The 23,095-nt window shown below is 36.5% G+C and overlaps 1 protein-coding gene across 1 annotated transcript in view; it reads right to left on the reverse strand.

Moving 5' to 3' along the window:
- Positions 1–23,095, reverse strand: part of EPM2A (EPM2A glucan phosphatase, laforin) — a 112,895-nt gene that overhangs the window by 25,463 nt on the left and 64,337 nt on the right. Inside the window, exon 2 of the mRNA XM_007450332.1 lies at positions 21,957–22,131. Coding sequence (XP_007450394.1) covers positions 21,957–22,131 — 175 coding nt within the window. The remainder of the gene's footprint in view (positions 1–21,956; positions 22,132–23,095) is intronic.

Consider the following 23,095-nt stretch of genomic DNA (forward strand, 5'->3'; position numbering starts at 1 on the left):
GGGAAAGAGGTCCAAGTTAGAGATAAATATTTGTCATATTTCTCTTAACAGAAGATTGCCTATCAGATTTTTTAAAGTGAAAATAATTCTACTTTTTAAAAATCAAACTGTATTTACCCCATTGAAATGAAGCTGGTTATAAAAGCCTGAATTAAAAAGGGAAAATTAGAGACGATTACTCATTTTTAAAAGGATTTCTGTCTTTATAAAGGATTTATTCAAACATTTCAAGTACCAGGTGGTGGTGATTTAACTGATTTGTAGACTGGTCTCAGTTATTAATTATACTTGTGACCTTTGCAAAGTCACCTGAATCTCTCTAGACCTTGCTTTTCCAATGTGTTAACTGAGAGAACTGGAAGAAAGAAGCACTTTCTTAGCTCACACTGTTTCCCACAAGTGTCTAGATATTACACAGAGGTGGAAGGGTAGCTGAGGGAACAGACCCTGGAGTCAGACTGCGTAAATTTGTATCGAGGCACCACTAATTATGCTACCTTGGGCAGATTAATTAACCTTTCAGTGCTTCACTTTCATCAACTATAAAATGGTATTAACAATACTACATACTTCATAGTGTTTTCAGATTAAATGAACTAATATATGTAAAAGCATTTAGAATAGTTCTGAGCATACAGTAAGCACTATTAAAGCATAAGTTATCATTCTTATTACTTATATTCCACCCCTGAAGAAAGTCAGGGCCTTGAGTATTGCTGATGTATTTGTGAGCCTCCCAGAAGGGGGAACATCAGGTAGCACTTCAAAGATATATTTGACCAGTTAACCTTTGATTGCAGGGGGACAGCTGTCTATGGATCACACATTGAGGAAAGCTGGACTACATGATTGCCATACCCCTTTAAACACTAGTATTTTATGACTCATCCCCATGTCTTAGAGACCCAGAAAACTATGGCCCATGGGCTAAATCCAGACGACCATCTGTTTTTGTAAATAAAGTTTTCAGGGAACACTGCCATTCTCATTTGTTTACATATTTCTATATCTACTTTCACACTACAACAAAAGAGTTGAATAGCTACAACGGAAACCATATGGCCCACACAGCCTAAAATATACACTGTCCGACCCTTTGCCAATCCCTGCTTTAGACGTGTAATGTACTGCAAAGCCTCCATGGTAACTTAATCGAGACAAATTTTATTCTATGAATAGGCATTTCTATTCCATCGACCCAGTTGGCTGGAGAAAGAGAGGAAACAGTCATCAATGTGGGATGCAAAAAGAGACTGGGTATGGGGGTGGGAGGTTCTCAATTATATGGTCTGGAAAGAATAAACAGCAAGGATCATAGAGGAAGAACTGATGCTGGCGAAAAAACAGAAAGCAATTGGAAAAACAGAAGGTGACCCAAAGACCTTGACACTAGTTAAAGGTGCTGACATAGGATGGGCATCTTCTCCCATAACCTTCCAAAAGTCTACTCATCCTCCCTAAAATATTAGATTTATTTTATAATTACTACCATTAATCAAGTACAATCCTAGAAAATGCTTTTCTTATGCTATTTGTTTCTTTTTTTATTAATTTTTATTGGAGTATAGTTGCTTTACAATGCTGTGTTAGTTTCTGCTGTACAGCAACGTGAATCAGCTATACATATACAGATATCCCCTCTTTTTTTTGGATTTCCTTCCCATTTAGATCACCACAGAGCACTAAGTATAGAGTCCCCCATGCTATAAAGTAGGTTCTCATTAGTTATCTGTTTTATACATAGTAGTGTATATATGTCAAATGTTAAGCTGTTTGTTTCGTTATATAATTATTATCCTAATTTTATAGAGGAATAAACAGCAAAGTTCAAACAACTTTCCCATAGCTGATCAATGGTTGAGCTCTTAGTCAAAACTAGTTTTACTGATCTCAGATTTTCCATTATGCCTCAGCTGAAGTTATTTGGTTTTAGACATTCTCTTAAATGCTAGATAAAATTCTGATAACCAGAATTTTTTATGCACTATTCTAAATAATTGTTTATCACTGGGCAAAGCTTTACTATTTCTACCCATACAAACAATCTATCGATCTCCACAAGTTTAGCTCTTGGGTGGGGGTGAGGGAGGAGGGGAATGGATAGGCAAGGTGATATAAGGAGTCTGACTGCATTCTGCATAGATAGGCAACGTGTTGAAATTTATCAAGAAAGATAAAGAAAGGAATTCATTCAGGATGAATAGAAACACCGGAAGCTACTGAAGAATAGACAAAAATGCACTGTTTGAAATGGCAGCTGCAAATCTTATCACATATATTCCACTGCTACAAAGACTAGTCAGCTTTTCTTAGCCAAATGTGAATTAGAAGAAATATAATTTAGTGTTTAGAAAATATGCCTAATTTACCACCAAAGCTATATAGTTTTGTCTTGAAGTAAGGAATTCTACATCAGCTTTTTAAAATGATGGTGGTTAAGTAGACTACAATATACTTCCAGTGTTCTGTTCTTTTCATTATTTGTGGCACTCTGATGAAAAGTAATTATGCTTTAACAAATTTTCCTCTTAGATGTAATTTGGACCACTTATCTGAGATTCTCAGAAGGGAGCTGACTTGACAACTAAAAGAGAACACCTGTTTCTATCAATGTAAAGGAAGCCTTCCTGAGAGCCTTTTCCTCTGCTTAGCAAGGCACAACATTTCTACAACGAGAAATACTGAGTGATGCATTAATGAATTGCCTTCTCTATTTAGCAAACAGAGTCAGGAATTAAATGGTATATCTTTATATTTACGTAAGGAAAGAAAGAATGGCCATGAATATAAAATAACAAAAAGAGAAAAGGGAGTGTGGCAGTGATTGAGAGGACTGAGCTACACTGATGTCTGCCCTAGTGACCCGCCCACCTGCAATGAGATCTCTCAGCTACTCAGGTGCTTCAAAAAAAATTCACAGTTTGAGATTCTGTTATTTTATTAAATAGGTCAAAGGGGATCTGCAGAAAAGGTTCGTGTATGTTTTATTGTTTCCAACACACACTGTGCGTGTGAAAATTCCATCCATCCTCTTTTCACTGACGTTAAAAGCAGGCAGCTGGCATGATACTAACGGTTCATAAAAAGAGGATGGTCCCACTGCTTTATTGAAATACTAAATAATTCCATTTTCTGACTAGGACAAGTGAAGCTTCAAATATACTTTTAAGAGGCTTTATTTATTCCTTTTATGATCTATAAAAAGGCTACATGGCTATTACTTTGGCTTTTCCATCCTGTTTTAATGAACATCAAAAAGCACTTTTACAAATACAATCTTTTGGTCTCTCTGCATTCTTGAGATGAACATCAACAAGTAAAATAAGTACAGTACCAAAGATCTAAGACACAATTTATGTGGATCTACTGAGAATCAGTTAATGGACTTCAAGGAAATTTGTTTTTCTTTGCCTATACGTTACCATCCCTTTTTGTTTGTCTCTAATGGGAATCTAATTTTCTTATGGAATAGTTTATGGAAACTATTGAAGGGAAATTCTGCAACAAGTTATTTTGGTTGTTTATATTTGTAACACATTAAGAGCCTGCACCCTATCAATTTTTCTAAGTATCTGCAAGACTGGGTACATGAACTTTTAAAAACTTTTTATTGAAATGAATATACATTAAAAATACACATAAGTGTACTACTCAATAATTTTTTTTTTTTTACAAATAATACATTCATATAGCCAGCACCCAGATTCAGAAACAGAACTTCGTCTCTCTCTCGCCCTATCACCCTCACCCTTCCCCCTCCCCATATCCTCAAGTCTGTTCTCCAGTAGGTCTGTGTCTTTATTCCTGTTTTACCCCTACGTTCTTCATAACATTTTTTTTTCCTTAAATTCCATATATATGTGACATGGACATGGACATATATATACTAACAAACGTAAGGTAGATAGCCAGTGGGAAGCAGCCGCATGGCACAGGGAAACCGGCTCGGTTCTTTGTGGCTGTCTGGAGGGGTGGGATAGGGAGGGTGGGAGGGAGGGAGACAAAGAGGGAAGAGATATGGGAACATATGTATATGTATAACTGATTCACTCTGTTATAAAGCAGAAACTAACACACCATTGTAAAGCAATTATACCCCAATAAAGATGTTAAAAAAATTTTTAAAAATTAAAAAAAAAGAAAAAAAAAAGAAACAGAACTTCTACCAGGCCCTAGAAGACTCTCCTCACACTCCTTTTTACTCGTCATAAAGATAACTACCATCTGAACTTCTCCTAACCCTAAAGATGTCAGTTCCATAGGGTCAAGGGTGGGCACATTAAATCTTACAAATCAGGAATTCCCTAGTGGTCCAGTGGTTAGGACTCCATACTCTCACTGCCAAGGACCCAGGTTCAACCCCTGGTCGGGAAACTAAGATCCCACAAGCTGCACGGCACAGCCAAAAATAAACAAATAAATAAAATAAATCTTACAAATCCTCATTGACCCCCCAAACATAAGCCTGGCCTCAAAATTCTCCATAGCAATAATCAAGTCAGGAGATTAAAAACAACATCTAAGCATATCTGAAAGTAATTCAAAATTCTATATCTAATCAAGTTGCCATCTATGTATAAAGACAATATGAAGACATATTAAATATGTAAAAGATTTAAGAAATAAACTCTCATGAATCCTTCTTGAAAAACTACCTTGTGACTTAATCTAACCAACCCAGTGATGACTTTAAAAAGACTCAGGAAAGATAATGCCCTTATATGAAAGATATGATGGTCAAGCAATTTATTTAAATATGTAATTAAATCTAAAGAATTGATTATAGTGACAAAACAATGTGTTGTCACTTATAAAAGTAAAGCTATACAATATTAAAAATAAAAATAAATAATTATTAGGGACAGGGAAAAATCCCACTAATACTAAAAAGTGAGGTTGTAGCCAAGGGATAGTGGGTTCTTTACCTATCTATGTAATAATATCTATGGTCTTTCAAAAGGAGGCCTCTCTGGGTGCTTTCAATCGATGAAATTGAATTTGAAGTAACAGTATGTTCACATTCAAAAGATAACCTGTAGTAGAACAAGAAACATTCTATATATCTTCTAATTATCAGAAAGATGATCATATATAAAAGACAGAATGACAGGAAATGTTTAAAAAGCATTAAAAACAGGAGACTTAAGATGGTATAATTAAGACTGAGCATTTTATAACACTAAATATTAATGGGCTATATTTACCTATTAAAGAAAAACTACTCTCCCACTGATTCAAAAAAAAAATCTAACTACATATTAAATATATAAGGCAAAGTAAAAACAATGTAATTTGGAAATGGGTAAAGTAAATAGATAGACAAAAGTTTATCTTTTTACTATTAATTTATCATTAAATTATTACTTGCAAAAATAAATCAAGGAACAAGATTTTAATAGAAGGCAAGACTGAATTCAAGGCAAGAATATTAAAGGATTTCATTTTATATTAAACTGAAAGATTTGATTATTTCAAAGGAGCCAACCTTCTGAGTAGAAAATTAAGATTGTATTTTATGACTTAAATGAATATAGAGCTTTTATTATCTACAAGTGGCCAAAGAAATTATTGACCTCCCCATATTTTTATCCAGGGATAATTTCCCTACTGAATTCTGGAAGACAAAATAAACTTGTTGCTTGTTTATAATGCCAGTTATGAAAATAATTAAACACGTTTGGCACTTACTGTGTTAACGTTTTATCTCATTTAATCCTAGCAACAGCCTATTGAGGTTTAAGTTTACTATTAACATTCTCTTACAGATGATGCACAGCACTTAAGTAACATACCCAAAGTCCTACTGCTTAGGGAGTGGTAAAGCTGGAATTCAATCCCTGGCAGCCCAACTCAGAGCACATGCTTTTAATGACTACATTAAAATATGGTGGGGAAAAAAACCCCAAAACCCCATTCACACAGAATGGGATGCATGTACCTGGGATTCGCACCAAGATGACCAGATACCAGTCTAAGGCTAAAAGTCTACCTGCACCTCTACCAATTGGTGGTGAAGGGCCTTCTGAGAGCCTGCAGTCCTAGCCAGGACTGGCTCAACACATTAGCTAGGCTGAATCCCATAAAGTGAATATGTCAGGGCTCCTCAAGATCACTCCAGGTTTGGTGATTTGCTAGGTGATCTCACAGGACTCAGCATATAGTTGTACTTGTACTGGGATTTATGACAGTAAAAGGATACAAAGGAAAATCAGCAAAAGGAAAAGGTGCATGGGAGAAGTCTAGATGAAACTAGGTGCACGCTTCTAAGAGTCCCCCAAACACACAGTGTAATTGCATAGGACATGCTTAATTCCTCCAGCATCGAGTTGTTAAAATAAATGGGAAGTATTGTCTACCAGGGCAGCTCATTAGAGACACCACCAATGGTTTTTTTGGAGGCTGGTATGTAGGTATCCTCTGCCCAGTATGTACCAAAATTCTAGATTCCCAAAAGGAAGGCAGGTGTTAAGTATAAACATATTCTTTGCACAGTTTAGGCACAGTGAACCACAATTAGTATTTAGGGAGAGTTCTATATCAGTGTGTGGGACTGTTTACTAGCCAAATTCCCAAAGACCAGCAAGAGGGCCAGCCTTGCAAGCAGGCTTTTCTAAGAATAGGCAATTTCAGACCTGCACTATTCTTTTTCTGCACAGTGAACATGAAGCCTCGTTCTGAGTTTCCCTCTATGATTTGTGAATTGACACTATAATATTCTACAGTTCTATATTTTTAATTTTCTTATAATTTAGATTTCTTCACCTTCCTCTACTCCCACCTGCTTACTCACTCTATCCACTGAAATGTGTACTCATCATCATTAGTTACTTCTGAAAAACACCCCCTCTGAATTGCTGACATTACACAGTCAGACTCTCTGGCACTCTAGAGATTCAAAGAGGGGAGAAGACATTGTGCCTGCTGGTGGCCAAGCTATGACTCTGTAGCAATTCAGTTGTCATTTCCTCCACCCCTCACCCCCCACCCCAGCACTGCACATGACCTACCTATGAGTTGCAAAACTTTTGGATAAGTTCCTAGATGGCAAGTAATAGTGAGCCACTGAATGAAGTTCATCATTCAATCTATACATATAACCATCAGTTATGTGCAAGGCATTGTGTTAAAAGCAGTGAATAGATGTGACACTGAATTCAGACATATATCCTACATCGAAGGAGTATATAGTCTTATAGGATGCATGATTAAATAACTTTTATATGAAATAAGAAGTGATGGATTACAAAGTGTAGGCACCGTAACTGGGAATACAACAGTGACTAAAATAGACAAAGTCTTTACTCTTATTACCAGAGAAAGGGCAGGTGGCATCAGAGAATGGGCCTGATCAATATCTGGATATGTCAACATGATGACACAGTGTCATCATCATGGAAAACAGTTGACACAGGTACAGTGCTGTTGCCAAAGGAGCCATATGAAGCCGGATGGGATAATTTCCTGATCCAGTGTGACTGACTATGTTCTATCTGCAGAATGCCATGCATAGTATTCGAAAACATCCCTGCTCTTCAAGGCTCTTTAACACTCCTTTGACAGTGTGGCAGCATGAAATTTGCCCAATCTTGTAGATAAAAATGGGTACAATTCAATATTGTACTTCTACAGGTAAAATAATCTCCTGAATCTTATGTTTATTAGTTTATTTTCAGGAAATGTTAGAAATTTTTTTCAGGGTCCTCTCATAAAACAAGGCAGGATTCACTTTAGAGAATGTTTATAATAGGTTTAGAATCAACAATAAAATTTGAAGAATGATAAATTACAATAAACAAAAGAATAGGCTCCATCATTATTTTTTATTTGAGAAATTTCATCTTTCTAATTTTTTTTTCAGACGTGTATTGTAATTTTTTTTAATGGAAGCTATGCTTCCTATCTAATGGACGGGATTCATTCTCATCATTAAGTTGTATTTAGGTTTTTCTTTCTGGCCTTTGCTTTTTCTCATTTACATTCTTTACTCCTTTTCTTCCATTTGCTCATGCTCCTTCTGTGCTGGCTTCTCATAACCACTTGATCCATAATCAGAGATCTGACTTTCAATTTAAGTGGCATTTTTGTAATAATCCTTTTGGTCAGTTGGGGCCTCAAGCTACCACAGGGCAGGTTTTAATTAGAATTTTAGGAACACGACACAGCCTTTTGCTAAGATTTTCAAGTTCATTTTAAGGGCCAATTTCATGCTCTAATCAAAAGACTATCATTTCACTCTTAAAATAGCAGAAGATTTACAATCCCTGTTCCCAGAGTCTGCTGAACTCAGACATACAGTCACTCAGGTGATGTATCTCATGGGACTGCCCTTCAACTTTGTCCTAAACTGATAATACCAAATTCCCATCAGCTTAATATATCATAAGACTATGTTTGTTCCTTTGACTGTCTGGAATAAAACTTCATTTTCTTAATTTTTCTTAGTACACTAGCTACCTTTATGTGCACTCTACATTTGCTATTTTGATTTCCCCCCAAAAGCTATTTGAATTAGCAAGAGAGCAGCCTAAGACAAACATCTTTAAATAAGCTGAAGAAATTAGTCACTACGTTAAGCCAAAATTGCATAGTAAATACTGTTGGCATCTGTCCAAGCATGCAGTCATACTTTACTGTCTCTTTATTTTGCATTTTATTTACAGATATGCTCCATTAAATGACTGACCTGTTCTGTACTACCCCACAGCATTTTTAAAATTTATGGGCTTCTTATTTTTACTGAAGATCTGTTAGTTTGGATTCACCATTTACAATACAATAGATGGATTTTGCTCCTAAACTCATTATTTCTCCTTCTCATTACAATTACTAGAACTCTGAGATGGTTTCAGTCAGAGAGTTAGTTGTTCCTTACTTTTACTTCTAAGCCTAGAAGAGGACTTTCCTATTCTTTTTCATTTAAAATACAACTTTTTCTGTAATGGCATAGTTCACTGAATTCCAGATGAAAGTTATGTGGTTTTCACTAAAATTCATTTCATAATTAAGCCATAAAAAATCTACTCTGGGATGACACATGCCTTATAAGGCTATTTCAAAAACCCATATATGTAGAAAAATCTACTTTGCCTTTCATAAGTTAATGTAGTGAAAAGCCATAATGGTTTTCTAAATTCAAAATCTAAAAGTGGCTTTGATTTTTAATTAAATTAATGTCAACTCTTAATCTTCCCAGTACATTAGGGGCCTTCATATAAATTTTTAATCTCCATTTTCAAATAGTGTTTAGAAATATTTGTTTCTAGGCTTAGATACTTTTCCCTATGCAAATTCTAGGAAGATTTTTCAGATTGTTGCAGGGGAGGAATAAATTCTTTTTCTAATACCCTTCTAGGTTCTCTGACTGGAGCTCTATAAGTCAGACTCACAAAAGACAGGTTAACATGAGAAAAGCATACAAATTTATTTATATTAATATATACTTATTTAATATAAAATTTACAAGACACAGGAGCATTCACAGGGACACAAAGACCTGAGGAAGTGGGTTTTAAACCTGAGCATTTATATACTAGGTTTGATGAAGAGTGGAGAGTAGTGGGAAAATGTAATAGAACAAAAGGATGTGAGCTAAGAGTGGTGAACTGGGGGAAAGTAGCAAGGTATGTGCATTTGGATTCCTCTCAGTCTTCAGAGACAAGGACACTCCTTTCCTCCAGGTATAGGGAGGGCACTATTCACACAAAGGTCTTGATACCTGCTTTAGGAGAAGGTCAGATACATGCTGTTTCTCAAATTCCTTCAGCTTAAAATATTTGATATCCTAAGGTGCCATATTTGGAGTAGCATATACTAAACCCCATCACTGTGAAACTGGACATACGCGAAGATTATATAACATGAAGTGTAACCAACCAGGACATTACGGGCCTTCCCGGGACAGGCCACCCCCACTCCCACCCTCTGCTTTAGCACCTCTCTGAAGTACGTAGATAACAGTATCAGATGCACATTTCCTGGGTAGTTTTACAGATGCTAAAACCCCACCAAGTGGAAGAAATTAACACATCCCCTCTGCAGTATGGCGGGAACCAGGAAATATTTGCAACGACTTATCTGGCTTTTTACTTTACCTCACCATCAACCAATCAGAGGATTGTGCGGGAGCTGATCATACCCTGGGACTTCCCTCCCTTGCCTGGCCTTTAAAAATGCTTTGCTAAAACCCATCTGGTAGTTTGGGCTTTTTGAGTACTAGCTATCCCGGACTCCCTATAGGACACCCTGCAGTAAATGCTGAACTTTCTTTCACCACAACCCGCTATCAGTAGATTGGCTTTACTGCGTGTGGGCAAGTGGACCCAAGTTTGATTTGTCAACAATAGGCCTTAACTCACTCAGAGTCCCTTAGGAAATGTGATGGAATATCAGTCAGTTGACTTGCAAACTAAATGGTTTAACACAGGTAACTTCTTAGAAGTTATTACATCTGGGTCCAAAACATACCATAAAGTTTTTAAGTATATGTCAATCCAAAAAATTATAATGCCCACCACATAGAATTGTGCGTACTGTCTAAAATTATTACCCAACCAGGACCACCACATGTAGCAAGGTAGGCTTTGCACTGCACAGAGTGAGTGGTAGCAGTGGAGTGGGTGGAGAGGGGATTCATGTAAACTACTATACGAATCATATATTCTGGAGTTGTGCACAGAAAAGGTCCTGGACCCAAGCCTCTATGAAAATTTATTTTGAATAGTGATAAAAATCTAAATCCCAATTTTAAGACAGTGCTGTACTTTACCCGGAAGGCTTTTTCTGTACTTCAACAGAATAATTATTTAAAAGATTTTATTAGGGTGAGAAAATAAGAATGTGAGGTACATAACACTTTTATTAATTTCCTTACTTCATAAAATGTTAAGCATCATGGTCTCTCCCTTTATGAAAAACGTTTGTTCCTGAGAATTAAATATTAACTAAGTTTTTGTAAGCAAAGTCACATTTTACAGGTGGAGAGATTTCAGCAGGCATTCAAGACCTTGATTCATGCAAAGCCACTTAAAGAAAATAGGGTGAAAAATCTCAGAAAAGTAAGAACTAAATTAATTGGATTAAGGTTTTCACAGTAATACACATTTGTTTTGTCTCTACTGTGGGACTATTAGCTTCTGAAGGAGCAGGAATTCAAGACCTTGATTCACTCAAAGCCACTTAAAGAAAATAGGGTGAAAAATCTCAGAAAAGTAAGAACTAAATTAATTGGATTAAGGTTTTCACAGTAATACACATTTGTTTTGTCTCTACTGTGGGACTATTAGCTTCTGAAGGAGAGACACTAGGTTGTGTTTAACTTTGTACCCCCAGTATCTGGCATCTGGCAAAAAGTAGGCACTCGAAAAATTGTTGAATAAATGAATGGAGACAGCCCAAAGTCAGCTGATTACCACATTAAGAACAGGAAGTACTAAATGTTTTAAATATTTGTTTAGACATGGGCTTCAATTCCATATTGTGGTCAGTTAACAAAGTATCAAGACAAAAATGAAGGAAGGGAACAAGGACGTTAAGATAAGAAAAAAGGGGACAGGAAAAGACAGAGGGAGGGTAAGGGACCAACAGGGAAACAGGCACAGTGTAAGAGACAGTGGGGAATAAAAGGGAAGTGGGGGTAGGAGAGGAGTAGACTGGAAATACAGAAAACGGTAGAGAAATAGGAAAGGTGTCAAAGAATAAGGGCAAAACCTAATAGACAAAGGTGCATTTGTACCAAAAAATTTATAACTGCCCTCCTGCAATCTGCAGCTCACCAGAGCCATGAATTTCAGAGTCTAAACTTCTCATCACTTATCTTTGAAATGTGAGTTAGCTGGTTAATTACTGTTCACAGTTTTGGGGTTGTTTCCCTGTAATTAATTTTTCTTAGTCACAGTGGCAGAGGCCAAAACAAAAACATTCCTCAGGTATTATTAATTCAGGCCAGGGAGTGATCCTTTCCCATCAGCTCTATCCTGATACTGTCTACTATCTAAAAGCGAGAGAATCCTTTCACAAAGGGAAGAACACTTTTGTGATATAAACAAATACCACATCATTTCATTATTATTTAAGTTGAAAATTTTTAACAGTACCTACCACAGTACTGGGCACATGGTATACAATCAAAATGATACTTCTAAATTCAGCTTTTTAGGTTGTTGGGTTTTTTTTAAGTAGAGAATGTTATTCTCATGAAAAGAGGATCCTGAAAGTTGGTGTTCTGATGTTCAAATCTATTTCTATAATCGATTACTTACACGTATTTTCCACTTCTGTGATACCATTTTTATCATCCTTTTTACTCCATCTTGACTTAATTAACAATATATTATTTGAATATCCTGAATTAAAGGGCAGCTCTCAAAACCCCAGCAACTGTAAATAGCTATGATGATGGCTGCAGATCCTTGATCAATGCATTGCTGACCCCTCTCAGAATGGTTCTTGCACTTTCACTGCATCCCTGAGCTTAAAAGCAATGAGACACAGAAGAGGCCCTATTTTCAAACCTCTGGTAAAGTCAGAGACAACAGATTAATCAAGGTGAACTTTAAAGGGACAGGGCGAAGGAAAGAAATGGGACTAAGAAAATAATCCATGGTTCCCCCTGTTATCATAGAATAGCTAAGTGACAAGTGGCCAAGTCTATGTTCCTTCATTCTTCCCACTTTCTGCTCCACCTCCCTCCTTTTTTCTTATTTTTCTAGGATATGATGAAGAAGCAACTACAAACATACAAGTAGCTGTATAGATATAGAGATATTTCACTTTGCACAACAAAATGGGTCCTTAAAAAGTTGTATAAACCTATTATTTTGTAACAAATTGATCATGCTTCTCTTTATCATTTTTGAGATGCTTAATTTTCATTCCTGATTAATCATTAATTTTGGCTTTAGGTTTGTTTCTCTTCCCTCCTAAAACTAGACTGAAAAATAAAAGTCTGGAAACAAACTCTTAGATCCTTGGGGAGGTCACGATTTATGTAAATTCTCTGGTGACTTCCTGTTTAATGCAAAAATGTCTCTTTGAGCTTTGGGATTTTATACATTGTTTCCATAGAACTTAGCATGAGGAGTCACACCAACTATAACTAAGCTGGAGTAGCAGCAGAAAAACAATGTGATGTAGCTTATACTGGAAGATCCTCTCATAAAATGTCTTCCTCTACCATTAATAAGCATATTCATAATGGGGCAGGGGGGTAAACATGTCTGAGGAGAGGGCGTAGCAATGGAAACGCCAGTGATTAAATTAAGAAGATTAATAATAACTGCTGGAGAAAAACAAAACAACCCAAACAAATGACTCTTTTGGAAGAAACGGGTGTTGGGACAGGATCTGCAATCTAGCAAAAGGGAAAATGAGACAAGCAATTAATACCACAACTTAAGATTATACGGTGAGGAAGGGTAATGAGGTACGTTGATGCCTGAATAAATAGCAATTTCCAAAAAATGGCATAAAGGTGCTGGGGGAGAGAAAACGTTTTGGGGAAAGAAAACGTTTTTAGGTACTTCTTATAATTAATTCAACTTATTATTATTATTTTTTTTAATATTTATTTATTTTGGCTGCCCCGGGTGTTAGTTGCAGCACGCGGGATCTTCGTTGCAGCGTGTGGGCTTCTTAGTTGCGGCATGCATGTGGGATCCAGTTCCCCAACCAGGGACCGAACCCGGGCCCCCTGCATTGGGAGCACGGAGTCCCACCCACTGGACCACCAGGGAAGTCCCAGTTCAACTTATTTTGACTTATACAGACTATCTAAACTTTAAACGTTGATTCGTGAAAATAAGCAGGAATTTTTTGTCATTTATTTGTGTCCAGATGTGTATTTGGATCAGAAGTTGATGGCAGAACGCGATGGTAGAAGAAAACAGAGCCCCCATTTCATGGGGAGGAAACAGAGGCACGTGGGGGAGAGTCTGAGAATGGGGTCAGCTGTCGTGACCTCAGAGCAGGACCTTGTAGAGTTGATTCCCATTTTGCCTCTACAACAGGAGGGGATGCTGGGTAGGATGCCTTTTCTCTCGTAGTCAGAAGTAGCTCAGGGTTATAAAGCATTATTAAGGTTCTACTTGCCCAACAGAATCCTCAGACAACACCTAAAATCTACCCCCTGCTTTCATTAGCCTGAATCTGAGAGTTGTGCCCCAGCACTCTGTCAAACACATCATGTGGCTGTGGGTAGAAAACAATCCTTTCCTTATAAAATGGAGAGCCTGCAAAGTAGGTGTTACCAGTGTGTGTGTGTGTGTGTGTGTGTGTTGCTACACCCAGTACTTTTTTTCAGAGTATTTATCAACTACATGGTGAAACACTTAGCATTTACATATGCTAATCAATTAAATTATTGATTCATTTATCAAGAACGATAAGTCTACAAGACGTTCAAAGAAAAAAATTAACTTTGAGAAAGAAGGCTGAGAAAGGCAATTCACAATGTATCAAAGCATGAAAATAAAGATCTTGCTTTTCAGAAAACGTCCGTGAATGTACAAGTCATTATAGGACCTTTACGATATAGAAATAGTCAACAGGAAAACTGATTATCTTATTTGGTATGTAACATATGCATTTTCACTACTCTTTCTTCACTGACCTTTCCTACACGGGTTTCATAATCTTTGCATTCTGTTCAACCAACGATGAGACTATGTTCTAAGAAACGAATCATTTTCAGTCAATTTAAATGATCACAGGGATTGGCAAAGTGATAGAAATATACCAACCCCTTGAAAACAAGAAAGGAGCATTCCTCAATGTGTTCACTGACTCCAATATAAATAGATCCATTGTTCTTCCAGAAGTGGACCTTCCATAATGGCCAGCATAATAAATTTAATTCTAGCTCTGAAAAATATGTCATATAATTCCCAATCTACAAAGCCTCCATTTTAGCATATTACTTAGACTTCTTTCTGATCTGGCTAGAGTCACACAGAAAACTGTCAAAAATATTCTGTCTTCTGTACTCATTTAAAATGAGAGAATAACTTCTTTGTTTGTCATAGTCACTGTAATATTGGAATTGGGAGAGTCTTGTAAAAATAAAAATTCATGAGTCAGTACATTCACATTCCATTAGTTACCCAGTCTATGTATCTCATTCAAACCTAAAATTCTTCTCTCTTCTCACTCTCATCTGATTACCTTGCTTCCTATTTCATGGGGAAAAGAGAAGAAATCAGAAAGACGCAGACGTAGAGAATGGAGTTGAGGGCACGGGGAGGGGGAAGGGTAAGCTGGGACGAAGTGAGAGAGTGGCATGAACATATATACACTACCAAATGTAAAATCGATAGCTAGTGGGAAGCAGCCACGTAGCACAGGGAGATCAGCTTGGTGCTTTGTGACCACCTAGAGGGGTGGGATAGGGAGGGTGGGAGGGAGACGCAAGAGGGAGGAGATATGGGGATATATGTATATGTATGGCTGATTCGCTTTGTTATAAAGCAGAAACTAACACACCATTGTAGAGCAATTCTACTCCAATAAAGACGGTAAAAAAAAAAAAAATGAGAGAAGAAATCAGAGACCGAACTTCCACATGCCCTCACTATTTCACTGACATACCTGCACCCATGCCAATTCTCTGCTTCCTCAAGGACCATGGATGAACTCTTTGTTCTCCTGCATTCAGATCACTCTTGTTTACCAAAAGATTTTGCCCCTATGACTCTCCCCTTTCTCCTCTTAATCATTAATTTTTCTCCACTCTATGACATCACTGTCATTAACATCCAAACGTTCTTTAACAGCACCCACCTTATAAATTACCTTCCCCTATCCTAAATTTCCTTGTTTCTCTACTCTCTTTTGTAGTAAAAATTCATACTTTTATAGTAAAATTGCCAAGTTTTCCCCACATAATGACTTAGGAATCCAAATTGCTTAACTTACATGATAGAATATTCCCTTTTTCTTACTACCATTCCTATAGACACAATCTGAGATCTGACAACCAAGTTCTCTCCTTTAATCAAGCTTCTCTCTCATTGGCCTGATAGAGACATTTCAATCATAATTTAAATAACAATGCTGTTGACAATATAAAGGCAGCAAAGAATCCAGCTGCTTCCTTTATAATTGTACTGAACCCACAACAGCACTATCAGCAAAAACTGACTTCTCCATAAACTTTAGCAAATATGTTTTAAATAACTTCTAAGAAACAAGAATTAAGGGGAATGTTTACAATTAGTTTATATTACCATTAGGATGCTAATATCTATCACTAATTTTTTTATATGATACTGAAAATAAATCATCCCAATGTAACTATACATAATATAAAATATATAAACTATTTTAATATATTTAAATGTTTTATATAAAAATATGTATTTTAGGGCTTCCCTGGTGGCGCAGTGGTTGAGAGTCTGCCTGCCAATGCAGGGGACGCGGGTTCGTGCCCCGGTCCGGGAAGATCCCACGTGCCGTGGAGCGGCTGGGCCCGTGAGCCATGGCCGCTGAGCCTGCACGTCCGGAGCCTGTGCTCCGCAATGGGAGAGGCCGCAACAGTGAGAGGCCCGCGTACCGCAAAAAAAAAAAAAAAAAAAATGTATTTTAATCATAAGAAAAAGGGGACATCCATCAATTAAGTTGACCTCATAAAATATGAACAGCATTATTTATTTAGGGAAAAGGAAATCTCACACACTCAGTTAATACTCAATAAAAATCATTGCCCGATCAGAAGAACTTAGTAAGAAGGAAGATTATGCTGTTTTCCTTTCCTAGTAGGATGAACAATTATAATCTTGGTTTTACTGTTTAGAAAAATCTCAAATTATTCAATCAGATGCAAATAACAACTGAAATTAGATTCGTCCTTTGGCCAGTAATTTCTTGATTGTGAACTACAGAAGCAGGACAATGTAATTAGGTCCTGCTGCACACAGAATTTTGTGATTTTTCTTTATTTAGTCCCAAAGAGATCTCTTGTCAAAATTTGATTATGAATATAAGCAATGTAAAATATCATTTTATAATAAGTATTTACATACTTATTAGGGATTAATTGTATAATGACTATAACATGTATATTTCCAAATATTTCTGTAGTGTTGGACTGAATGTATGTCCTGGGCTACAAAAATGAAGGAAAGTGCCACCTAGAGGCAGCACTGGATTGCAGGCATTTGACGGCTGAATCTGAAACCAAAGAAGCTGATACGGAGTATAGTCACTGTTAAGTCAATATAATATATTGGCAAAATGTTGAATAAGGCTTAGCTTTTTAAATTAACTTTAATCCTTGATTATTTCCAGAACTGACTTCAGTATTCATCTAGTTTAACCAACTCACTTTGCAAATCAGGAAACTGAAATTCAGAACTGTTACAGGATTGTCCCAAGATTGCCCTGTAGTAAATGAGAGAGCTGGGCTGGCACCAAGTTCCTCACTCTTTCTCGAAAGTAATTAATCCCATTCATTTGGAAAATGTGCTAGACAAAACAGTATCAAAAATGTGTGAAAGTATTGTTCTACAGTGTATAAAATAATTTTGAGGTTTGAAAATTACTGTATATCTTTTCTTTATAAGCCAAAGAGGCTGCAAACAATAAACGAGTTTTTATAATACATTTTCTAAACTGTAATATTTTTATAAGAATATAAGTGTGACTTTCATAAAGTCTAACTTATGGCTCTTGAAATGTGTTTAATTGGCAATAAGCCTTTTCAAGATACAGAAGATACAGTCCCTTTCCACTAAAGTCTAATTAAATTATCTGTGTCTTTAATGCAAACATTCATTCTTTTGTATAAAAAAATCTATTGAAAAGGAAGATGTAGTTTAATACCAAGCATAGGCTGAATATGGAAGTACACATTGATTTTTAAAATCTCATTCTAACATGGTAGAATCTTTTCTGGGTCAGAGTAACAGAATACAAACTAAATGTTAGAAATAAAGAATGTATTTACTATTTATTGAGCTACTCTTTACGAAGTTTTATGTTAGACACTTTTAATACTTTATTTCACTTTAATTTTATTGCAGAAAATTTGATTTCACACAACTAACTTTCACCAAATCCCTTTAAAACAAGCATAAAGAGATTTTGTAGAAAATTAAACACATAGAAACCCAAGAAAGAGAGAACAGGATCAAAGATAACAAAAAAAAATTGTGGAAACTGTAAAGCAATTGGTTGATTACTGAAAAATTTAGCAGACTGAGAAAAACTAAGTCCTAAGGCCAACAGTGGAGAAAGCTGAGAACTGTCTGGAATTATACTACAGAATCCCCAACAGTCTCAGAAACTGGGATTTCCAGGTACTTCTGGATGTGGGTGAAAAGAATAAGGAAAACTGGCAAGTATGTTTAGAATGCAGCCAGACCCTTAGATTCATCTTCCCACTCTCCTCAGCTGGGACACTTTCCCTCCCCAGTCCTGACAAAAGACTGGAGGTTTATTCTCTGGGGAAGGTTAAACAAGTCTCTGGACTGGAAGACACTCAGATAATTAAATGAAGAGCTCCCAGAAAACAAAAATGATAGCAGCAATAAAAAACTAAATAGTAGGGCTTCCCTGGTGGCGCAGTGGTTAAGAATCTGCCTGCCAATGCAGGGGACACCTGTTCGTGCCCTGGTCTGGGAAGATCCCACATGCCGCGGAGCAACTAAGCCCATGAGCCACAACTACTGAGCCTGCGCGTCTGGAGCCTGTGCTCCGCAACGGTAAAGGCCGCGACAGTGAGAGGCCAGCGCACCGCAATCAAGAGTGGCCCCCGCTCACCGCAACTGGAGAAAGCCCTCGCACAGCAACGAAGACCCAACACAGCCAAATATAAATTAATTAATTTTTTTTAAAAAACTAAATAGTAGTGATGGATGATTAAGTTGAGAAAATCTGTTAGAAAGAAGAGAAAAAAAAAACCCAAAGATATGCAAAATATAAAATACTCAGACCAAGATTCCAATATCTAAATAATAAGAGGTCCAGAAAGGGAAATAAATCATCAAAGAAATAATTCAAGTAATCTACCTTTAAACATTTGAAATTGCAGAATTTTCAGAATTTACAGAATTAAAAAACCTACTCACTGAGAGGTTAGCAAAATGCATGAAAAGTAACCACATCAAGACATTCCATTATGAAATTTCATAATATTGAAAATGAAGATTCTGACAGCTTCTCCAGAGTGGGGGGAGGGAAACTCAGCTCAAACATAAAGGGTTAGGAGCCATAAAGGCTTCAACTACTCAGCAGCAAACCAGAAAGCTATACATTCTTCAAAGAAGACTTAGACATATGTGAACAGTTAGGGAGTGTTAAACGGAATTTACACAGGCATACAAATAAACATGTGGCATACCAGTCTCATCAGAATGATGGCATAACTATGTTGGGAGGATTGAACAACAGAAGGATGTTACTGAGGTTTGTGGGGGAAGGGGAAGAAAAAAGAGCTACATTTTCATTTTTCAGGTGTGAAATCAATAACTAATACCAAAAACTAAAATCAAGAAGCAGTAATATAATCATATTATTTATCATCTACCTGAAAGTAATTAGCAAATAATCAGCTTAAAGGTGTGAAAGTGGTTGCCTGTGGACAGACCAAATGAGAGGAGGTGCGGAGGCAGGGGGAGCGGCAGACTTCTCTTCCTAATAAAGCTTGTAGATCTACTAGATTCATCAAACATGCACACGTACACCTTGAGTATGAAAGACTCATTTGTGTTTGCTAAATTAAATCTAAGTTCTATAACCCTTGGAAATGTAAAAGTAATGAAAAACAGGAGTTAATGGGTAGAAGTAGATGTGGAGGCAGATATAGGGGCAGTAAATCCCTTATCTTACACAGTACGAAATCAAGGGGCACTGTCAAAAATGTACGAGTCAACAAATAGAATTTTTATGAAGCTAAATAACAAAAGAATTTTTTTCATGAGCTTGGTAGGGACTGGAAGTGGGGAGAGAAGATAAGTGAGCTAAATTTCTCTCCTGTCATAGAGGGGAATCAAAAGCTATTTTTAAATTGACATATTAACAAATAAAGTATATGCATATTATTTAAGACTTGGATTTAAGCTCCAGAAAAACTAACCATAAAATGGTTAAAAATAATCACTTCTGGTGAGTGAAGGAAAGTATATTGAACCCTACTTTTCATTTAGCATCCTCTTTGGTGTTTGAATTTGTATTATGGCACATATTGTTGGTATAATAATTAAATAGACAAATAAAAATAAATCTATTAATAAATACTGGGTGGGTCAAAAGGTTCCTTCGTTTTTTTTCCGTAAGATGGCCCTAGTAGTGCTTAGTTGTCTTTAACTTCATTCGAAACAATTTTGTTAGATTGTATGTAACAGCTGTCATATCAGCATGAATTTTTTTAAAAAAATCAAAATTGGTGAATTTTTGTGTAGCCATTTTAATATTGAAGATGGAAGAAAAAAGCAATATTTTAGGCATATTATGCTTTATTATTTCAAGAAAGGGAAAAACGCAACTGAAATGCACAAAAAGATTTGTGCAGTGTATGGAGAAAGTGCTGTGACTGACTGAACGTGTCAAAAGTGGTTTGCGAAGTTTTGTGCTGGAGATTTCTCACTGGACAATGTTCCACAGTCGCGTAGACCAGCTGAAGTTGATAGCGATCAAATTGAAACGATAATTGAGAACAATCATCGCTATACCACGCGGCAGATAGCCAACATAATCAAAATATCCAAATCAAGCATTGAAAATCATTTGCACCAGCTTGGTTATGGGAATCGCTTTGATGTTTGGGTTCCACATATTAAAGTTAAGCGAAAATACCTTCTTGACCATATTTCCTCATGCAATTCTCTACTGAAACATAATGAAAACATTCCGTTTTTAAAACAAATTGTGACGGGCGATGAAAAGTGGATACTGTACAAGAATGTGGAACGGAAGAGATCGTGGGGCAAGCGAAATGAGCCACCACCAACTACATTAAAGGCCGGTCTTCATCCAAAGTAGGTGATGTATATATGGTGGGATTGGAAGGGAGTCCTCTATTATGAGCTCCTTCCAGAAAACCAAACGATTAATTCCAACAAGTACTGCTCCCAATTAGACCAACTGAAAGCGGCACTTGACGAAAAGTGTCCAGAATTAGTCAACAGAAAATGCGTAATCTTCCATCAGGATAATGCAAGACCGCGTGTTTCTTTGATGACCAGGCAAAAGCTGTTACAGCTTGGCTGGGAAGTTCTGATTCATCCGCTGTATTCACCAGACATTGCACCTTTGGATTTCCATTTAGTTTGGTCTTTACAAAATTCTCTTAGTGGAAAAATTTCAATTCCCTGGAAGACTGTAAAAGGCACCTGGAACAGTTCTTTGCTCAAAAAGAGAAAAAGTTTTGGGAAGATGGAATTATGAAGTTGCCTGAAAAATGGCAGAAGGTAGTGGAACAAAAGGGTGAATATGTTGTTCAATAAAGTTCTTGGTGAAAATGAAAAATGTTTCTTTTATTTTTACTTAAAAAACCGAAGGCACTTTTTGGCTCTCCCAGTAATAGAGCAGATGATCACATCCTATCTAGTTTTATGTCTAGATTTTCACATATGTTTATTTGAATAATATTTTATAAAGAGACAGCAATTTTTGTTTCACAGCTGGTCTGTAGCATAAAAGATACAAATGCTGATTTATGATATTTTAGTCTGGTTTTTATTTTTAATCCACTATGTAAGTACAAAGATTGGTAAACTACTGTCTGGTCAAAATATGTTGATGCCAGGGTGTATACTTAATAAAATAATTCTATAAAAAGGATCCTTCACATCTAGAACCAGAAAATCTCACACAGTAATTCACTGTAATTTACCTCCTCAAAGCACTGCAGGCCTATATAACCCTCCAAAGGGAGATACTGCAGTTTTACACACAGTGAATACTTCCATTGTCCTAATGCTACCCTTGTCCTACTTCTATGCTTATAAACATGGCACTATTTTTACCTTGAATAATGCATGGCTTGGTGGCCTGCAATATTAAAATAGAAGTCTGTTGTGTGCTTCATCTCATTGGTGTGCCCAGTGGCTTCGATCCAGTGTCCTATTGGGAGACAATAAACACCATCCACCAAGTTGTTTTCATTATAAATACAGCAACGGTCATGGTGAGGCCCATTGCCTAGAACAAGAAGAAATGACAAACAAAGCAATTACATCAATGTTTTGCTTAAACAGCCAGAGTTGCTGATGCAAAATTAATAGTAAGATGAAAATAAATACAAAGCTGCATAATCTACACATTTCAGTATAAACAAAAATAGACTAGAGTAATAGGGAACACAGTAAAAATTTGTAGTTACTTATGAATTTCATAGAGTTCAATGTTCCCTTTGAATACATGAATATTTCCAAAAGCATATTAACTCAGAATTTCTTGGGACCTTTCAGTGCCCTTAAGAGCCTGTTGTGAGTCATTTTGTAGCCTGATAAGCTGCTGAAAAGGGTTTTTAAAGCCATTAATGTCCCTGTGCTGCACACTTTTATCTTCCTGGTATGCAAATTTATGACTAAAATCAGTAATAAAGTGTTTCAGTATCAGCTTAAGCAATCAATTTTAAAAAACACATTAATAAATAATAAAACAAATATCACATCCAATCCAGTTTGCATGTAAATCAGTGGTTAGTATTATCTTCAAATAGGAAAACTAAGTATCACAGAGATTAACTAGCTTGTCCAGGGTCACAGAACTAATAAGTACAGAGCTATCAGTAAACTGATACCCCTAGACCCCAACTTTCAGGCACCTGACACCTTCATGCTGTTTTCCGCCTACTTCACAAGCACCAAGACACACATCCTCTTTCCAGTGAGTGGAGCAAAAGAGGCAGAGACAGAACATGTCTCTGAAAACACTACTTGCCGATATCACAATTCTGCCCAGTATCAACTACGCTAGTAAACAGACCTTTTATTTCTATGAAAATTGTAATTCGTACATTATTTTTATTAGCCCTTCTTATGTGACCACCCCATTTCAAATAATTCTTTTCCTTAAATTACCTAATTTCCATATATTGTCATTTATTAGAAAAACATGTAAGCAAAATAAAATGGGAAAAGTCACATTTATTATGAATATG

The sequence above is a fragment of the Lipotes vexillifer genome, unplaced genomic scaffold, assembly GCF_000442215.2.
Source record: "Lipotes vexillifer unplaced genomic scaffold, Lipotes_vexillifer_v1.1 scaffold112, whole genome shotgun sequence".
NCBI classification, from domain to species: Eukaryota; Metazoa; Chordata; class Mammalia; order Artiodactyla; family Lipotidae; genus Lipotes; species Lipotes vexillifer.